At 37.2% G+C, this 17,894-nt stretch overlaps 1 protein-coding gene across 2 annotated transcripts; it reads right to left on the bottom strand.

The window, feature by feature from the left end:
- Window positions 1–93: 93 nt before the first annotated feature.
- Window positions 94–10,134, bottom strand: SUV39H1 (suppressor of variegation 3-9 homolog 1). Of its 2 annotated transcripts, XM_039340226.1 has the most exons (6): window positions 8,815–10,123; window positions 5,320–5,465; window positions 4,333–4,998; window positions 3,017–3,163; window positions 2,800–2,929; window positions 94–2,306 (listed from the first exon to the last, which is right to left on the bottom strand). In XM_039340226.1, the coding sequence occupies exons 1-6, from the start codon at window positions 8,840–8,842 to the stop codon at window positions 2,170–2,172; spliced, it is 1,254 nt and encodes a 417-aa protein (XP_039196160.1). In that variant the 5' UTR covers window positions 8,843–10,123; the 3' UTR covers window positions 94–2,169. The 2 variants fall into 2 exon arrangements, with proteins under 2 accessions (XP_039196160.1, XP_039196161.1); XM_039340227.1 differs by lacking the exon at window positions 3,017–3,163 and having other exon boundaries at window positions 8,815–10,134.
- Window positions 10,135–17,894: the final 7,760 nt, after the last annotated feature.

The raw sequence follows: 17,894 nt of genomic DNA, 5'->3' as shown, positions 1-17,894 counted from the left end.
AACTGGAACATTTGCAGAATGATCAGAATAGCGTCAAATAGCTATTTCAAGTATGAGAACATTTCTGTTTGCAGAGCATTAGTTTTGCGTTGGTTTTTTTTTTTTTTTTTGCAGATTTAAAACCCTCTATATATTTCACTTTAACTTATCTTTAATAGAGGTGCCCAATTCCCTAATTATCTTTTTCTGCATCAACTGTTAATGTATAGTTTGAAGATAATAGAAATCAGTACATTTTTAATATGGTCAAATCATTTTTGAAAAGGATTATTTTCTGTGAACTTGGATATAATACCAAAGTGTGTTAATGATTATGCATATGTACATGCTGCTTTTATCAAGGCAAGCGTATGCCTGCCCCGACTTAACTCTTACAGTCTCCAAGCTCTAAAACTGTTGAATTTCAGCAATACAAAAATCATTTTTCTCAGCATTTCTCCTTTTAATGAATTAAAGCTATAAAACATATTGAACTTCTTGTAGGCATAATGCATCTATTTGAAACAGTTCCCACAAAAGTGCAAAAATTCAGCCTTAATTTCTCTGCTGAAAATTCTGCATCACTATCATCCCCAGAGGTATTTTTTTTAAAGTAAAAAGTATGGTCCCCAATAAGGAAAATGTGACTACAGTACCTACTAAAATGACTGTATTCCGATACAGATAATAAATTATACCCAAATATTTAATATTTTTTAAAAAACCTATCAAAATGTACTCTCATTTTGCTACTCTTTTTGAATGAAGTTGGTGAGCCACCTAAGTCCAGGCTCTCATTTGAAAAAAGGTACATAATATCCCTGAAATGTTTTTCTTTGTATACCTTTTTATATTTAATGCAAATGTTCAAAAGAACACTGAGATCTAGTATCCTTATTTTCCCTTCTATAGGGGAATACACCTTGAGCAGTTTTAAGCACCCCATTTTATTTGTTTACTATTTTCTTCCTAACAGGATCAAGCAGCAAAAATTTTATTGCTCATCGTGCTTCAAAACAAAAACATTACCGCTGGATATACGCAAGCAAAGATTGGATAGATATTTGTCAGGGATGCTTTCATTTTGATTTGGGACTGAGCAGGGGCTTGGACTCAATGGTCTAAATGTTCACTTCCAATTATATTATTCTAATGTATAAAAACCAAAGAAATTAAAGCCTCACTTTCTTGTGCCAAACATAAATGTTCCTGTTCTATAATATCACTTTTTGTATTTATAAAAACTGAAGTCCAAAAGCAAGTGATTTGATTTGGCAACTCTGATTATATGTTTCTCCTATTTCTGTTAGACTAAAGCTGTTTCTAAACTCTATTTTCTTTACATTACTGTAGTGAAAAAAATTTTTTTAAAAGGAACAGTAAGTTATAAAACACAGAATAAAGAATCCAGACAACTAATTCAGTTCAGCAGTCATACTTCAAGAACTTCTTAACATCTTCAAAAATACAACTATCTCCAGAAGCTAGTTTTTGCCCCAACCCATTAAAAAATTATAAACATTTTCTTTAAAAACAAATTCATTAATTAAAAAGATGACATTGTTGCTTTTTCAGGTTGCATAGAGCTTAACTCCATGATGGTTTCTAAGTGCGACTTCAAGTAGCAATTATGTAAAAATGGACAGCAGTCATATGGCACACTGAGGTAATACAAAATCTGTGCACAGGAAGAAGAAAACGGCTTTGATTTCCCACCTACCAGTAAGGTGGTTAGGAAGTGCTTCTTACAGAAAATTAATATTTTTGTCCTTCAGAATAAAACCTGAAAAATTAGCCAGTTCCTTGTCTTCGCATTTAAGGCTTTAAACAGTAAGCTGTAGTTGAGGGTTCAGATAAGATAAGCACAGACTTATGAAAGGAGTTCTGTTCTATGCTGTAGTTTTTCCAGCAAGCATCTCAGCAGCAAGATAAAGTCAAGCAATCTGTCCACCTGCTGAAGAGACTGTCCCACACCCATGTTTCCATAAGAATCAGAAGCAGCCAAGTCAGTGCCATAGAGCCCAAGAAATGTGGATTACTGCCCTCTTGCAGTTCTAGGCTTTATCATTTACTCTTCAAGCAGGTAAGTTCCTGACTCTTAGCCTCTGTCTGCAATCTTTCAACAGCCAGCTTGGGCTTCCAATCCAGGCTTCACAAGACATCTTCCAAGAAAAATTAACTAGCAAAGAACTAGAAAAGATATTTTCGACAAGACTCTGTGCCACATTTACACTCAATTCGCATCCGCTTCTTCGGTGAGCCAGCCAGACTTCCCACAAGGCCAAAATTAGAGTCCATCCTTGTGCTTTCTGCATTTACTGGATCCACTGTGGAAGACATTTATCTAGCATCAAATTTCATAACAGATGTCTCTACATTTGATAACAAAGCTTATTTGCTCATTGACTAAAGTTCAAAAATAGTTATGTTCCTTTAACTCTTAACATATTATTTTAAGAGACAAAACCAGAATCAATTTGCACATAATATAGAAATAATATTTTAGAGCAATAGTTCTCAGTCTTTTCTTTACCATGGATCTCCTTTAAATACTTTCTGTGGCCACAGACCTGACCACAGACCCCCAAAATTTAACTCAAGATTTAAATTATAACATTTCTTCAAGCCTTCACAGATCTCCTATGACAATATCAGACCTCCGGGGATCTATGGACCACGGGTTGAGAATCATTGTTTTAGAGCAAAGAATAAGTCCAACCAGAATTTAGAATAGTTAAAAATAAGAACTTCATTCCTAAATCTTATCTCCCAAGTCCACTATAGCAAATCACAAGTTATCTCAAAGTTTCCCTTTCTTACCTTGCATATTATAGTCAAATGTGAGTTCTTCACCAGTTCTGATAGATCGAGTAGCAAAAAAAGCAATGCGTGGCAGTCGTTCATCCAAATTTTCAATAAAAACATTGTATACCTGTAGATTGGGGTTGCACTGGAAACACAGAATGCAAGGTTGAGTGAAAAATGAAACAAATATTATTCAGTACAAGACTCCCTTATTATTATTTATTGCACTTACACTGTGATTAACAAAATGTGAAATGTTGCCATAATAGGCAGCATCTACTGTGTATACATCTTCTACGTAGTCCAGGTCAAACAGATAAGTGGCACCCTGTCGGTCATAAATCTGACCCCGTCGTTCAGCTTCTTCTGATGTGATTATCTGTTAATGATGTGGAAGAAATAAAGATCATAGAAAAAGTCTACTTTTGCTTATGATTCTTACCATTCTTCTGCATTTTTGGATTTCTATTTTTTTTCCTTCAGTTGTTTTGCTGTGCTGAATATATCCTAACACATTATAAATGTGTTCTATGTTCAGTTATCGCTTTGATTAATGCAAACACTTGAAAATACTCCCAAATTTCCATAGGATATAAATGTTTTATTTTGATCATCAAACTGTTACAGTTCAAATGTAATGAATATGTTAGACAGGCCTGTTGTGCTAGTTTCATCCATTCAAGCTCCTCTATGCCACAAATCCAGCAGGAGGCTCCAAAATATCTAACTACTACTGAAGTGCTCCCCTTTATGGATTATTGCCTTGTCGTGGCGAAGGGGCTTGTGTAACTCAATGAAGCTATAAGCTATGCCGTGCAGGGCCACCCAAGACGGACAGGTTATAGCAGAGAGTTCTGACAAAATGTGATCCACTGGAGAAGGAAATGGCAAACCACTCCAGTATCTTTGCCATGAAATAATTAGTTAATATTCAAGTATGTATAGCTTTATTTGTTGGTAATAGCTTACCTATTTTTAAAAAAATGCCTTTTAATGACATGATCCTTGTACTATTTTACAACAGTTTATACTAATAAAAAATACAAAATGCACATAACTAGCAATCTAATGGACAAAGGAAACTTAAATGTTATAGACTTGACAATAGAAAAAGGATCTCTTGATTTAAACAGTTGTAATCGTTTTCAGATAGACAACAATGACATGACACAAAATGGGAAAGAGAACTAAGACTTTAGTGAGAAACTTTACTGGTAGATATACCAAACCAATGTCTGGGTAATAAAGTATTAAACACAAGATCTATGTATTAACTTTCCTTTTCTTTCTAGTTATTTAAACCATATAAATTACAAGGAGATCAAACATCTTTCCCCAGAAGCATTTGAAATTGAAATTAAAAATTATTCTTATATGAGACTATAACTTGTTAAACCATGGTTTAACACAGTATGAATTCAATCTGCTCTGAATAAAGTATTGTAATTATGCAACTATTACCTATTTTTCCTTGGTAAGATTTGGAGCAGATTTCATCTGGATTCAGAATCATAACACAATTTATGCATCATATTGGCTTAGTCTTACCTCTCCAACATATTCCATGACAAAGCTGTGCTTGCGGATCTTCTCCAATGTACGTACACCCCAGCCACGTCCATTATCTGTCCGGAAAATGCAAAGGTCATAACGAATGCCCCTCTGTACTACACGGTTTGGGCAATCAATACCACAGTTGCAGCGAGAATTGCACTCATAGATGGGCATGCCAGCCTTGATCTTCACTTGGCCCAACTCATTATAGGCAAATTTATGGTGTGAGGTACCAGGACAGCATCCTCCTGCTGCTTCTGACAGACAGTCTGAACATTCACAGCCTACAGCCACCTGGTTGAGAGTGATACCCTCCCCAACTTTATACTCATTGATGTAGACAAAGTCCCGGGGAGGCCCATCCAAGTCTACCTCGTTTTCTACCACAATTCGTCCCTTGTGGTTGCGTTTGGCATTGAGCTCATATTCCCAATGCTGCAAAGCTCGCCTCTGTTTGGCCTTCTGAACCAAATAATTGGAAATTCCTTGATCAAGTAAGCGCATATTCTTTTTGAGCTTGCTACCACGCCGGATCAATGCCTGTTCTAGGTCTCTGTGGAATTGCTTGAGAATGCTGATACATCGCAAATTCTTTCGGGGCTCCCAGGTATTATCTGAATCAGGATAGCCCCGCCACTTCACCAAATAGAATTCCTCATCCTGAAAAAATAACAGAGCAAACTGTAAGTCTATAATATTATAATTTTCTTCCCAGAAAAAAAGTCCAGAAAATGACATTTCCTACGATTTCATCATTAAAACAGAAATCCAATCCAGGTATACTACATAGCATTTCCATCATCCCATCCTATCACTCCCAATTTCTTAAGGAAAAGAACACTGGTTAAAAGGAGAACGGGAAGAAGGAAAGTATAAATTATGAAAATGTCAATACACATACTCTTATCAACAGAGACCTACAGAAGACTAGATCATATAAAAGTCATGGATTGAAGTTATGGGAAAATCCAAGAAACTCACCCGGATTTTCTTATAATCACATAGATATTCTACTTCAAAATCACTGAGGTTTTTTTTGGTAATGCCCAAGGAAGAGCAACACAGCTTCTCCAATCTACAAATATCCTGGAGATTGGACCAAGTTGACTTGCAGCAAACAGTACAATCTATGGAAGATAAGAGTAGATATTCATTGTTAAAATGTAGTTTACTTTCAAAAAATATTAAGAGGTTATCTGAACAGCCTTGCAAAACATACTAACCAAAATAATTACAGGAAAGATTCCTTCTTTATATTTAGTCTAACACATATTACAGAGAGATAGAGAATAGAACAAAAAATATTTCAAAACAGCCACATGACAAGAATCATTCACCACACTACAGTTTTTAAAATAGAAATGGCCATAAGAAACATCTGATTTATTGGTAAATTCATTCATGTAATGATGATATGCAGCAAATTAGCTGCTCAGGGTAACAACAAAATGACTTCCCAAATGATAGTAGATTTTGACATAAAAGCAATTATGAGCTGTATTCAAATCTAAGAATTAAATAATTTGAATCTAAGAATTTAAATACACCTAGATTTTGTATTGTTCAATTTCTAAATCTTAAATATTATTAAAGAAAGTAAATCTTGCTAGGTTTACGTTTGCAAATTGCTACATTTGATTATTCACATTTGAACTAACAGCAAAAGTTGTATTATTTTTATTTATTTATATCCTTCATTATTTTTATAAATAACTCAAGGCGATGAACATACACAATACTCCTTCCTCACAAAGCTGCGAAGCAAGTTGGGTTGAGAAACAGTGATTGGCCCAAAGTTACTCAATCAGCTTTCGCTCCTAAAGTGAGACTAGAATTCAGTCTCTTGGTTTCTAGTCTGATGCCTTAACTACTAACTAGACCAAACTGACTATACACACTTTTTCACAGCTGTCATTCTCAGAATCATCTCTTTATAATCCAGACATTCCCCTGGTGAATAATAACTGAACTTTAGATATTCAAGTCATTTTTATACAGAGCCTAACATATTTAAAAACTAGAAAAAAATATTTCTCATTTTATAAAGAGAGAACCTAAAATAAAAGTATATCTTTTTAGGGAACCTCTTTCAGATAATTATTCTTTGTATTGTACATAACATAACTGTTTTTACAACCCACTGTAATTTCCAAAATGGGCTAATATCCTAGAAAGACTGTCAAATAAAATTATATAAATTTTTCTTTCCAGCACTTTAGTTCAAATTCAGCATTCTAGAATTAAAACAACCAAGTCCTACATTTATCAAGATTTAAGAAATTTAGAAAACCATCAAGCTGCTTTATTCAAATACTTTGTTCACTTACAGAATCCTAATTATTTTTACAAAGCTAATATCACTAGATGAAGGGCTAGCACCAACTTCAGATACATAAAGGTAAGATCTGATTATAATCACCTGTAGCACATTGTCATCTACAAGCTATAAAATGCAAGATATCTAAGCTTGGTAGTGACAACTATATTTTAAAGAACAATCTTGTACCAGCAGCAGGAATCTACATATGTGAAAATGTAAGCAAGATGAGGGTCATATCTACATGTATTAAGACAGTGATGGCGAACCTTTTAGAGACTGAGTGCCCAAACTGCTACCCAAAACCCACTTATGCATCGTCGGGTGCCGGGTGCGCATGGCCCATTGGGTGGGCGTGGCTACAGTGGTAATGGCAGACTGGGTGGGACTAAAAAGTGCAATCAATCAATTCCAACTTTGCAAGATCTTTTTTTTTCTGTGAGAAGTTGAAATTGACTGATTGATTGAACCTTTTTTTTTTTTGTACATGGCGGCGGAGGCCTAAAGCGAAACGGTTTTATAAAACCCAGCTGAAGGCCTAGGACTCAGGTGATGGCGCGTGTGCCCAGAGAAGGCTCTGAGTGCCGCCTCTGGCATCCGTGCCATAGGTTCGCCACCACTGTATTAAGAGATGCCTCATCAATAGAATTCAATTCACATTTAACACAGCAAATACTTTAGCATGCAGTGTGTGTTTGTGTGTAGAGAATGTTTATGTATATACACACAAATACATACACTGTATGTTACATTTACATTTATTTTAAATATGTGCTATTCATTCTCCAAGACTTGAGCAGTTATCAGAAACATCCTAAAGAAAAACATTTTGATAATAAATTTACTGAACAAAATAATTTTAAAAAGCTCAACAGCATCATAAAAGATTTTTTTTAAAAAAAGACTAAGTTATGTATCAGCCAATTCATTCCAGCAGTCAAAGCATGTCTTCATCCTGTGCAAGATCGAAAAGCCAAGTCTCAAAGTGCTGTTCTGAAACCCATAAGCGAAAAGATAGACTAAGTCTCCATAGAGAGGGAGTTCCAAAACATGAGGGTGATTTAAAAAAAACAAAACATTTCCTAGATACTGTAAGATGGCATTCTCAGAATTGCCATACTAAAATTATAAACTGAACGGAAGTTTATCAAGAAGTGCATAGTACATTTGTTGTTTCTACTAAAATGCATGAATATAAATTGAATAGTGTAACTAAGAAAAATAAAATAACTATCATAAATTACTTAACATCTCCATGTGGTTTCAGTTCTCCACAGAAGATTTGTGGATCTTCGATCAGGATACCCACAAGTTTAATCTAAAGTAGACCTGTTTATGCAGCACTGCATAAACTAGTGTATTGATTTCTAAAGCCTCAGTTTCATACAAAAATTGAATTTTTCGATGGCATGTCTATCTATTCATTATGGGTCTGAAAGTCACGCTGGAAGTCTTTTCAGCTGAAAAGCAGCCTAAGTATGCTTTAGGTTTAGGGAAAGAGCATTAAGTCTGAGAGACTAGAAGTCTGAAATTATTATTGCCTTCAATAACTTCCTTCTGTGAGGAAAACTTATTCCAGAACAAGGTTTCCTTTCAGCAAAGCGAGGCGCTCTTCGACAGGAAGGGAGCACTGTGCGGCACAAAGTTGTACTAGGAACGGGAAGCACATGATGAAAGTATGCATGGGCGCTACAAAAGGTGAGGCGGGTAAACGAAGGAGTCAAACCAGGCAAAAGGAGCCTTTTTTTGAAAGCGAAGTAAGGCAATATTGCCGGGGATCCAACAGAGAAATCCACTGTAAAAAGTCAACGTGGAAGGAGTCGCTTTCGCGGCGCGAATCAGTGGGAGTCTACGCTTCTCTCTCGCAATCCTTTTCTCTTTTTCTCAGCTCACCGCGCGATCTTTACCTTACTCGAGAGGCGGCGCGAGGCAACCGGTGACCGCGCCACGTACGCCGGCTCGCGCGCTCTTCTTCCTCTTCCTCCTCCCCTCCCCCATAACGGTCGTTGCCGAAAGCCGCCTCAGCCACGCGCCCCTCAGAACGCGGCGGAGGCGGCAACGGGCTGCTTCCCTCGAGGCAACTCCCGCTTCCCGTTCGACCCAGTTCTTTGCCGCCTCGCGCCGCCAGCGCCCGGCGCGCTCTTGCTAGTTTCGCTCACCTTTTAAATTTTCCGCCATCTTGAGCATTTTTTTTTATTTCCCTCCACCCACCGAGGCTGCCAGAAAGTTTTCATCTCACAGAAAGGGAGCTCGGGGCGGATCCAGGGCAGCCTCCAAAGTTTCGCCTTTTGAGCAACGGGCTTTCGGGCCAATGGGGAGCGCGGGGGTCCGCTTAGGCCCCACCCCACGCCTTCAACTGGTTTCTTTCCTGACTCGCTTCGTTTCCTCCCGCCGGGCAGTAGGCTCTGGTTGCAGTTCGGCGCGAACTGAAAACAAAACTTGGCACCGCCTCCCAGTGCTGTTCAAAGCCGGAGCGTGTGGTAGCTTGGGCTTTTTAAAAAAAACTTTGGTCTCTAAATCTTTTTCCTTTTCTTGCTCGTACTTAGGAGGAGATATGAAATAGAAATAGGGTACGAAAAATAATGACTTCATTGACAGTTTCTTTTGTCTCCTGAGAAAGTTGCACTGGAGTACGAGAGGATCTAAAAGATATAGAACAAACATTTAGGCATTTATGCTGTAATAAGGAAATGGGGAGGGGAAGGGTTTACATTCAAGTTATCGATCCTAATCGTTTATGAGAAAATTTTTGGAGGTCTTTAAAAAGCCAACTCTTGCTTCTGACTATTCCCTTTTTGCCATAGAGCCAAGGAAAAACCTTGAATTTAGCTGCCATATAGAAGACTAACTCAACAATTGGGGCTGGAGAAAGGAATATTTTGCAGCTAGAGACACCACTTAATTTAATTAAGCACTGTTTTTGCTGCTGAATTTCAGTGGGGACTGTTAGGGACTACATGTTACATTGTTGGTTGTGGGTGTCTACTTTTTTTTCCCCTTTACAATCATTAAATATTTTCTAACATCCATCTATTCTTAAAAGTTACCATTGTTTCTTTAGTACTTCTCAGTTCCAGCACAAGTAATGAAAGGTACACATTGCTGATCAGTACATTTTCCCCTGATAATTATAAACAGATATCAAATGATATATTTTATTAACAAAGATAATATTTAGTAATTACCAAAAGTTGTCTGGTAGCAACTTAGTATTGCAAAATAGTATTGTAGGCAGAAAGCAGCAAACAAAATATTCTGTATAGAATAGATAAACTTTTACGCTATATAGGTAGTCTTTGACTTATGAGCACAACTGAGCCCAAACTTTCTGTTGCTAAGTGAGACAGTTGTCAAGTGAATTTTGCCCCATTTTATAATCTTTCTTGCCAAGTTGTTAAATGAATGACTGCAACTGTTAAATTAGTGTAACAGTTGTTTAGTGATTCTGACTTACCCATTTAAAGTGGGAAAGAAATAGAATAACATAAAATAAAGAAGAATAAAGTAAAATAATAATAATAATAATAATGAAAAACCACTAAAAGCAAAAATCATGTGTCTGCATAATCTCTGAAAGAAAGCTGTGTTAGCCAAAAGCTGTATTTACAGTACATGAATGACCAATGCATATTTAGAAACATTGTATAAAAGTAAAAACTGCCTTCATTGTATTCCCATGAGAAATGGACCTAACAGATCTGTCCTAAATAAATCCATTGGCAAGCAATCAAATCCTTGTGGTAGCCGTATATTTAAAAATTCGCCAACGTGCTTTAGTCAAGCCCTAGCCCAAGATCTTGCTTATCTGAAGTTATTCAGACAAGAGGATTGTTGCCTTCAATATGTTGATGATGTCTTAGTAACTGGCCAAAGCAGGGAGGATTGCTTTGAAAACACGTCCAGACTGCTCCAATTGTTACAAGACTGTGGTTATAGAGCATCCAAAAAGAAAGCACAATTAGTTCAAGAGACTGTAATGTATTTAGGCTATGAACTTTCACAAGGACAAAGAACTTTGGGCCCCCAGCGAAAGCAAGCTGTGTTACAGATTCCCATCCCACAAACAAAACAGGAAGTTAGAGCCTTTTTGGGAATTACAGGCTTCTGTAGAATTTGGATTCCTAACTTCGTTCTCACAGCTAAACCATTGTACCAAGCTTTAAGGGGACCAGAAAAAGAACCTCTTTTGTGGCAAGAGGAACAAACCCAATCAATGAGACAATTGCAACAGGCTCTCACCACAGCCCCCGCCCTAGGACTACCTGATATATCTAAGCCATTTTCACTTTATGTGGATGTAAGACAAAATGTAGCTTTAGGGGTCCTTACCCAAAAACAGGAAAGTTGGAACTGCCCTGTCGCTTATCTGTCAAAACACCTGGACATTTCTTCACAAGGCTGGCCCCAATGTTTAAAAATTCTAGCAGCAGTTATGCTATTACTGCAGGAGGCAAACAAGTTAACCTTTTCAGCTCCAGTGACTGTTTATACTAGTCATGCCTTGCAGACAATCATTGACAATAAAGGACATTTATGGATAAGTAATCAACGAATGCATAAAATACAGGCTCTTTTATTAGAAAATCCACAAGTTACACTGCAACAATGTTCAACTTTAAACCTAGCAACTCTAATGCCAATTCCTGGTTCAACCAAACCTGTTCATGACTGCATGCAAACAATAGAACTACAATATTCTTGCAGACCTGACCTTACAGACCAACCCTTGCATAATCCAGACTATCAATGGTTTACTGATGGTTCTAGCTTTATGGATAAAGGATGTAGATACTCTGGTTATGCAATAGTTTCTCAAACTTCTACTGTTGAGTCAGCACAGTTGCCTAGTTAAGCCAGGAGATAGAGTGTGGGTAAAGCACTGGAAATCAGATCCCTTGAGCCCAAGATGGAAAGGACCGTATACTGTTGTCATGTGTTCTCCTTTGGCAGTGAAAACCTTGGAAGGAAAGTCTTGGATCCATTGGAGTAGAGTGAAAGCAGCTGCACCTGCAGATCCGGTGACCTACAAGGTGGACAAGACTGACAAGCCTTTGGTGTTGAAATTTACAAGAAATACAGCAACGGGTTCCCAAGACACGGTGTGATCAACAACCTTGCTGAGACACCCCAGGAAGCTGTCTCTCTACGCACGGTGGAAGATATGAGGATTCTACAGCTCGTAATATTTGTTAATTATTTAATATGCACACACATTCCTACACAAATCAGTACAATGGCTACACGAGATGTCATAATGCAGAAACCCTCTAATAAAGAATTATTGAGTAGCATACACCAAGAAAGAGCAGAAACACAGGGAAACCAAGGTTGTCAAAACTGTATCAAAACTACAAAACAAGGAAACCAGATAACCAAGACTTTGATTTACCATACAGTTAAACCAGAAGGGTGCCAAGATAGTTCTCCTGACTCTTGTACATACAATAGAACTACATATAAAGTTTGTAGAAAAGGTGTCCAATATCAGTGTTATAACCCGAAGTCTGATCCTGATCGTTGGGCCTTACAAATCAAAACACATAGAACAAGAACTAGCTATAAGGACCAGGCACTCTTAGGGATCTCCCAATGGAAATCCAATCCACACTTCAGTTTTAGCGTCACCTTTGATGTTTGCAAAGCAACTAATTATTGGACTTCAACATATGGTTGCGGAGGGATCGGTAATATTCACAACTTTATCCCAAAACATAAGTACTTGTGCCCACCAGATGGATGTGCGGTCAAATGTAAGAGGTGGTCATGTATTAAGTGGCATACCCAAGACCCAAAAGAGATAGACCACATCTTGTTTGAAAAGAATGAAACAAAAGCAAATTCCTGTGGAACGGATAACTGTAATTTGGTGATTCTCATAGTCAAAAATGGCAGTTGGTTCCTGGAACAAAATAGGTGGGAAAGTAAGAAATGGATGTTTGGGATAGGAATAGATACAAATGGCTATGACCCAATGTCAGAAATAGAAGTCAAAATTATAACTGTAACCAAAGGACCAGAACAAAAATCATTATTTTGGTCATATTATGAGGAAATGGAAAACCTACATATTCCTGAAGTATCTAGACATGTAACCAATACCTTTGTTAAGTTAGCAGAAGACATTGCCCATACTTTAGGCGTGTCTAACTGTTTTTTGTGTGGTGGAACAAACATGGGAGAAAGGTGGCCGTGGGAGGCACAAGAGTTAAATTATACCAAGGTACTAGAAATGTCTAAAAATAATAATTTAACTTATACAAGTGGGAAAGATGGTGATTGGGGTCTCACTTCCAACTTGGTAGGACACGTATGTTACTCAAGAAACAAAACAGAATCTTGTGTAGCAGTAGGTGACCTCCTATGCACAGGGACATGGGAAAATGGTAAATGGTGGTCTGGAACCAATGAGACCACTGCTATGGACCCTGGAATTAACAATGCTGCTATGACTATGAAGGTTTGTAGGCCTGCAAGTCTTGTTAATTCTAGGATGTATTTTAATTCCTTGCTTGATCCCCTGTCTTATAGCCATGATTCAGAGGATCTCAGAAAGTACAGCCCAATTAACAGCAAAACATGAAACAATGTTAGCCTTATGGGAATATAAAATGGTACCTTCAGGAGATCCGGAATCAGAGGTAGAATAATGGAAGTTTAAGCTGGAAAACTTCCAAATGGGGGGAGTAAAGTGGGAAAGAAATAGAATAACATAAAATAAAGAAGAATAAAGTAAAATAATAATAATAATAATGAAAAACCACTAAAAGCAAAAATCATGTGTCTGCATAATCTCTGAAAGAAAGCTGTGTTAGCCAAAAGCTGTATTTACAGTACGTGAATGACCTAATGCATATTTAGAAACATTGTATAAAAGTAAAAACTGCCTTCATTGTATTCCCATGAGAAATGGACCTAACGTGTGAGAAACTATCTGAATGTTACACAAAGTAGATTCCATATACAATGTAAGATTCCATCTATGCTTCCTTTGTTCCTGAGAAAAAGAAACCTATAAAGCTTTAGTTTAGACCCTCCCCCTTGTTCAGAAATTTGTTGATTGTTAAATCACTTCTGAACCTTTTTGCGCAAAAATAAAGATCTCTCTTTCACCCATGGAATTTCGTAAAAGCCCTTTATTTTTTTAAGGCTTTATTTTTCCACAAGACATTGACTTTGATTGTCAGAAGACTGCAAAAGGTGATCACATGACTCTAGGACATTGCAACGGTCATAAATATGAACCAGTTGCCAAGCTTCCAAATTTTGATCATGTGATCATGGGAATGCTGCAACAATCATAAGTGAAAAACTGTCGTGACTTTTTCAGTGCTTTGTAACTTCAAATGGTCACTAAATGAATTGTTGTAAGTCAAGGACTACTTGTAAATCCACACCTTACTTCACATTCATACAGGGCTTCTCTAAATCTTCTATTTTATAACCCAAATCTGTTGGATTTTGACCAGTTGGTTATCTTTTTTCATGGAATATTGTTACAATTACAAAGATAATGGGGAGGGTGTATCTAACTTCCTGGGCAATTTTTGATCAGGAACATTTGTATCCTAACTGTTGGTATAGTACATTTATTATATTACCGATAATATTATATTTCAATATACTGGTATTTGATATTCCGTTGTTTAACTCACCATAGCATGCTGTTGCATTTCCATACACTTGTGTATTCGTATGAGCTGCATGTATTTAAATAAACCTAAACCTAATAATGTAAATCTAAATAGTACTGCTCAAGCCATTAACTCATTAAATCTGATGTTTCCTATTTATACCACTACTATTGCCTCTTTTGCCCTCAAATCCAAAATAAAATCACGTCTAAAGAAGTTTTATTCAATTTGAAACTATCAAACATTATTAGCATAAAACTTGTACTGTTTCCTCAAATTACACAGTTAAATATTATAATGGACTAATAAAAATGCAATTCAATACATACAAAGGGCATCAGGCTGGGGAAATCTGCCCTGGAGAAATGCTGCTTCCCATTTTGTGTTCTTTTTTAAATCTTATAGAAGAAATATAGCCAATTGGTTCCTTTACCAGTTTTGGAGGCGGATGGTAGTGGTAGAATCCTATACATATATAAGGATTCAGATAACCAAATCACCACCACAATTATCTGTTTGCATCACAATCCATGTTTTTACTAAAAGTTCGTGAAATAGTACAGTCTCATTTCCCCATTCTTCAACCATCTCTTCAAATAATTATGAAATCTTAATTTGTCCCACCCAGCTTGGTCTCAAGATCCATTTTTAAAATGCCTTAACCAACACTGAACTGAAACTCATTTTCAATTGGTCAGGACAATCTTGCTCCATTCCTCTGTTACCTTTTGATCTCTGAGTTATCATTTCTAAGTCCTTGTGTTTTTTTAACTCCCGGATCTGACTTTAGACCAGTGGTTCTCAACCTGTGGGTCGGGACCCCATTTGGGGTCGAACGACCATTTCACGGGGGTCGCCAAACAACGCAGTCTGCCATTTTTCCCCCCTTTTCTTTTGGCCATGCCCCTGAGACCCGGTGATGTATAAGTGGTTGGGGGTCACCACAACATGGGGAACTGTATTATGGGGTTGCGGCATTAGAAAGGTTGAGAACCACTGCTTTAGACACTGCAAAATTGGATAGTTATATTTACCATTCAGTATTAGAACTGCATTATCTTCTAAACTGTAAAAATTATGAATAAATTGCTATATTCTCAGCAGCTATCTAGAAGAATTCAGCACTCTGAGACTAATACCGTGTGACAGACAGAAAAAAAAATGGAATCCTATTGTAAATCTGAGTGTCCAAAGATTTTTGTTACAGTATATTAAGTTGAAAAGAGGTGTTTCTTTACAACTTAAAAACTGTGAGGTATCTCTCCAAAGATTTAAATTGTGGTGTATTTGAAATGGGAAAAAAAAGAATCTTGTGATGGTTGTTTACATTGTCTAAATCAGCGGTTCTCAACGTTTGTGTGACGGCGACCCCCGTCACACAAACGTTATGCGCATGCGCGGCACGGCGCGCATGGGGGTGGGGCCCCCACGCGCATGCGCACATGTGCGGTGCCCCCCCGCGCGCGGCGCGCATGGGGCGGGCCCCCGCACACGGCGCGCACGCGCGGCGCCGCCCCCCGGAGGCACGGCGCCGCCCCCATGCGCGGCATGCATGCGCGGCGCCGCCCCCCAGAGGCGCGGCGCCACCCCACGCGCGGCGCGCATGCGTGGCGCCGCCCCCCGGAGGCGCGCCACCGCCCCCACGCACGGCGTGCGTGCGCGGCACCGCCCCCCCGGAGGCGCAGCGCGCCCCCGGAGGCGACAAAATGGCGGATCGCCGCGTTTGGCGACCCCACAAAAGAGGTCGATCGATCCCAAATGGGGTCGCGACCCCTAGGTTGAGAACCGCTGGTCTAAATAGTCTCCGTGATGCCAAAATTTCAAAAAGTGAACCTGAATTCACAGTAAGGAGCTAGACATGGGTTCAGCAACAGAATATCCCAATGCCTTAATAATATTCAATTTCTTCTACAGTTAAACTATTTTTAAATGGCCAAAATCTTATATCAGAAGAGAATATACAAGATAACTGAAATCTCATGAAATTAGATTATTTCATTTCAGCCAATATTTTAAAAAGTAGTTGACTCAAATTAAGTTTAGAATTAATTTTTATTTTTAGTCTAATAAACACATTCTTATAAAAGTACATTTCCTTTTTCTGAACAATTCAGAAAACAGTTTCTATAGCCTCAGGTAGTACAGCAAACCTCTTCTGTCTGTGCTCATTTGAATCCAGTAGCTGGAAAACACTAAAACCTTGGAATGCTGGTTTAAGAAGAGAAATGACACATCACTCCCTCTTTTGGGAATAAAAGAATACCTCAGAATCAAATCCATTGAAAATACTATAATTTCCAGTACATATGTGTCAGGTATGTATGTGTTATTTGTGTGTGTATCATTAACTATGAGAAAGTTGTGACCTATAAAGATATTTTGAACAATGAAGGGAAACTGAAAGATACAATATTTACAAGAACAGGGTATTGATTTATCATTGTGGCCATACTTGCAAATTCAAATGAGGTATGAAAAAGATGCTAAAACAATGGGATTTTATAAAGAACAGACAGAATTTGACCAGATACTGTTAAAAACAGATAAAAAATTGATTAAGAAACTCTATAAATATTTGTTTAAGCTTAAAGATGGAAGAGGAACAAGTAAAAGAAGTAATGATAATATGGGCAAAGAACTTTGGACATAATATAGAATTAGAAAACTGGCAAAGTTTATGGGAAAGAAACGCTAAATTAACGAAAGCGGTGGCTTGTAAAGAAAACTTATATAAAATGTTTTACAGATGGCATTTAATACCGGTGAGATTAGTGAAAATGTTTAAAAATATGTCGAGCAAGTGTTGAAAATGTAAAGAAAAACCAGGTACTTATTATATCTGGTGGACATGCCCTAAATCTAAAAGATTTTGGTCAAAAATACATATATGGCTAGAGAGAAATGACTAAAAAATATATAGATTTTAAACCAGAATTGTTTCTGTTAGGCATAATAGGAGGAAACTATGAGAAAGACTGTGTATACTGTATTTTTTTTACATGTATTAACTGCAGTAAGAATAGTATTTGCCCAATATTGGAAAAATGAAAACTTACCAATGGGAGAAGAACTAATTAAGAAAATTTTAGATTGTGCAGAAATTGACAAATTGACATTAAAGATAAAAGAGAAAGAACACTCAGTGTACTTTAGAACATAGAATAATTTTTATCAATGGCTAGAAAAATAAGTGACAGAGAAAGGAACGTAATATGTACAATGTAACATTAAATATATACTAGTAAGAAGAAGACTTTGAGTGATTAAGTAACATATTGATTATGATAATATAGAAATTATTACTCATTATGTTTTAAATACATGAACCCAGACAACATGCTGTTTGCTAAGTATTAAGAATGTTGTTTTATAAAAATCCTAACCCTATAAAATTAATATATATATAAAGAAAATACTATAATTGCCAGTACATATGTGTCATGTATGTATGTGTTTATGTGTTATGTGTGTGTGTGTGTGTGTTTATGTTATCATGCTCGTAAAATATAAATAAGCATATGTTTGTTGTAAACAATAGAGGTCAGTTCCCCTTCTAGTGCCAAAGCATTCTTTTGAAAGATATGCAATTTAAATAATTAAAGTTTCAG

The sequence above is a fragment of the Crotalus tigris genome, unplaced genomic scaffold, assembly GCF_016545835.1.
Source record: "Crotalus tigris isolate CLP2741 ecotype Arizona unplaced genomic scaffold, ASM1654583v1 scf7180000017742.2353718, whole genome shotgun sequence".
Lineage (NCBI taxonomy): Eukaryota > Metazoa > Chordata > Lepidosauria > Squamata > Viperidae > Crotalus > Crotalus tigris.
This window is presented reverse-complemented; position numbering and strand designations above follow the sequence as displayed.

What these genes read in the sequence shown, in the direction of transcription:
- SUV39H1 (XM_039340226.1), bottom strand. Translation starts at nt 8,842, where the DNA reads ATGCTCAAGATGGCGGAAAATTTAAAAG. An exon ending in GATGGCGGAAAATTTAAAAG is followed by an intron (nt 5,466 to 8,814) that starts GTGAGCGAAACT and finishes TATCTTCCATAG; the next exon opens with ATTGTACTGTTTGCTGCAAG. An exon ending in CACATTTTGTTAATCACAGT is followed by an intron (nt 2,930 to 3,016) that starts GTAAGTGCAATA and finishes CTGTGTTTCCAG; the next exon opens with TGCAACCCCAATCTACAGGT.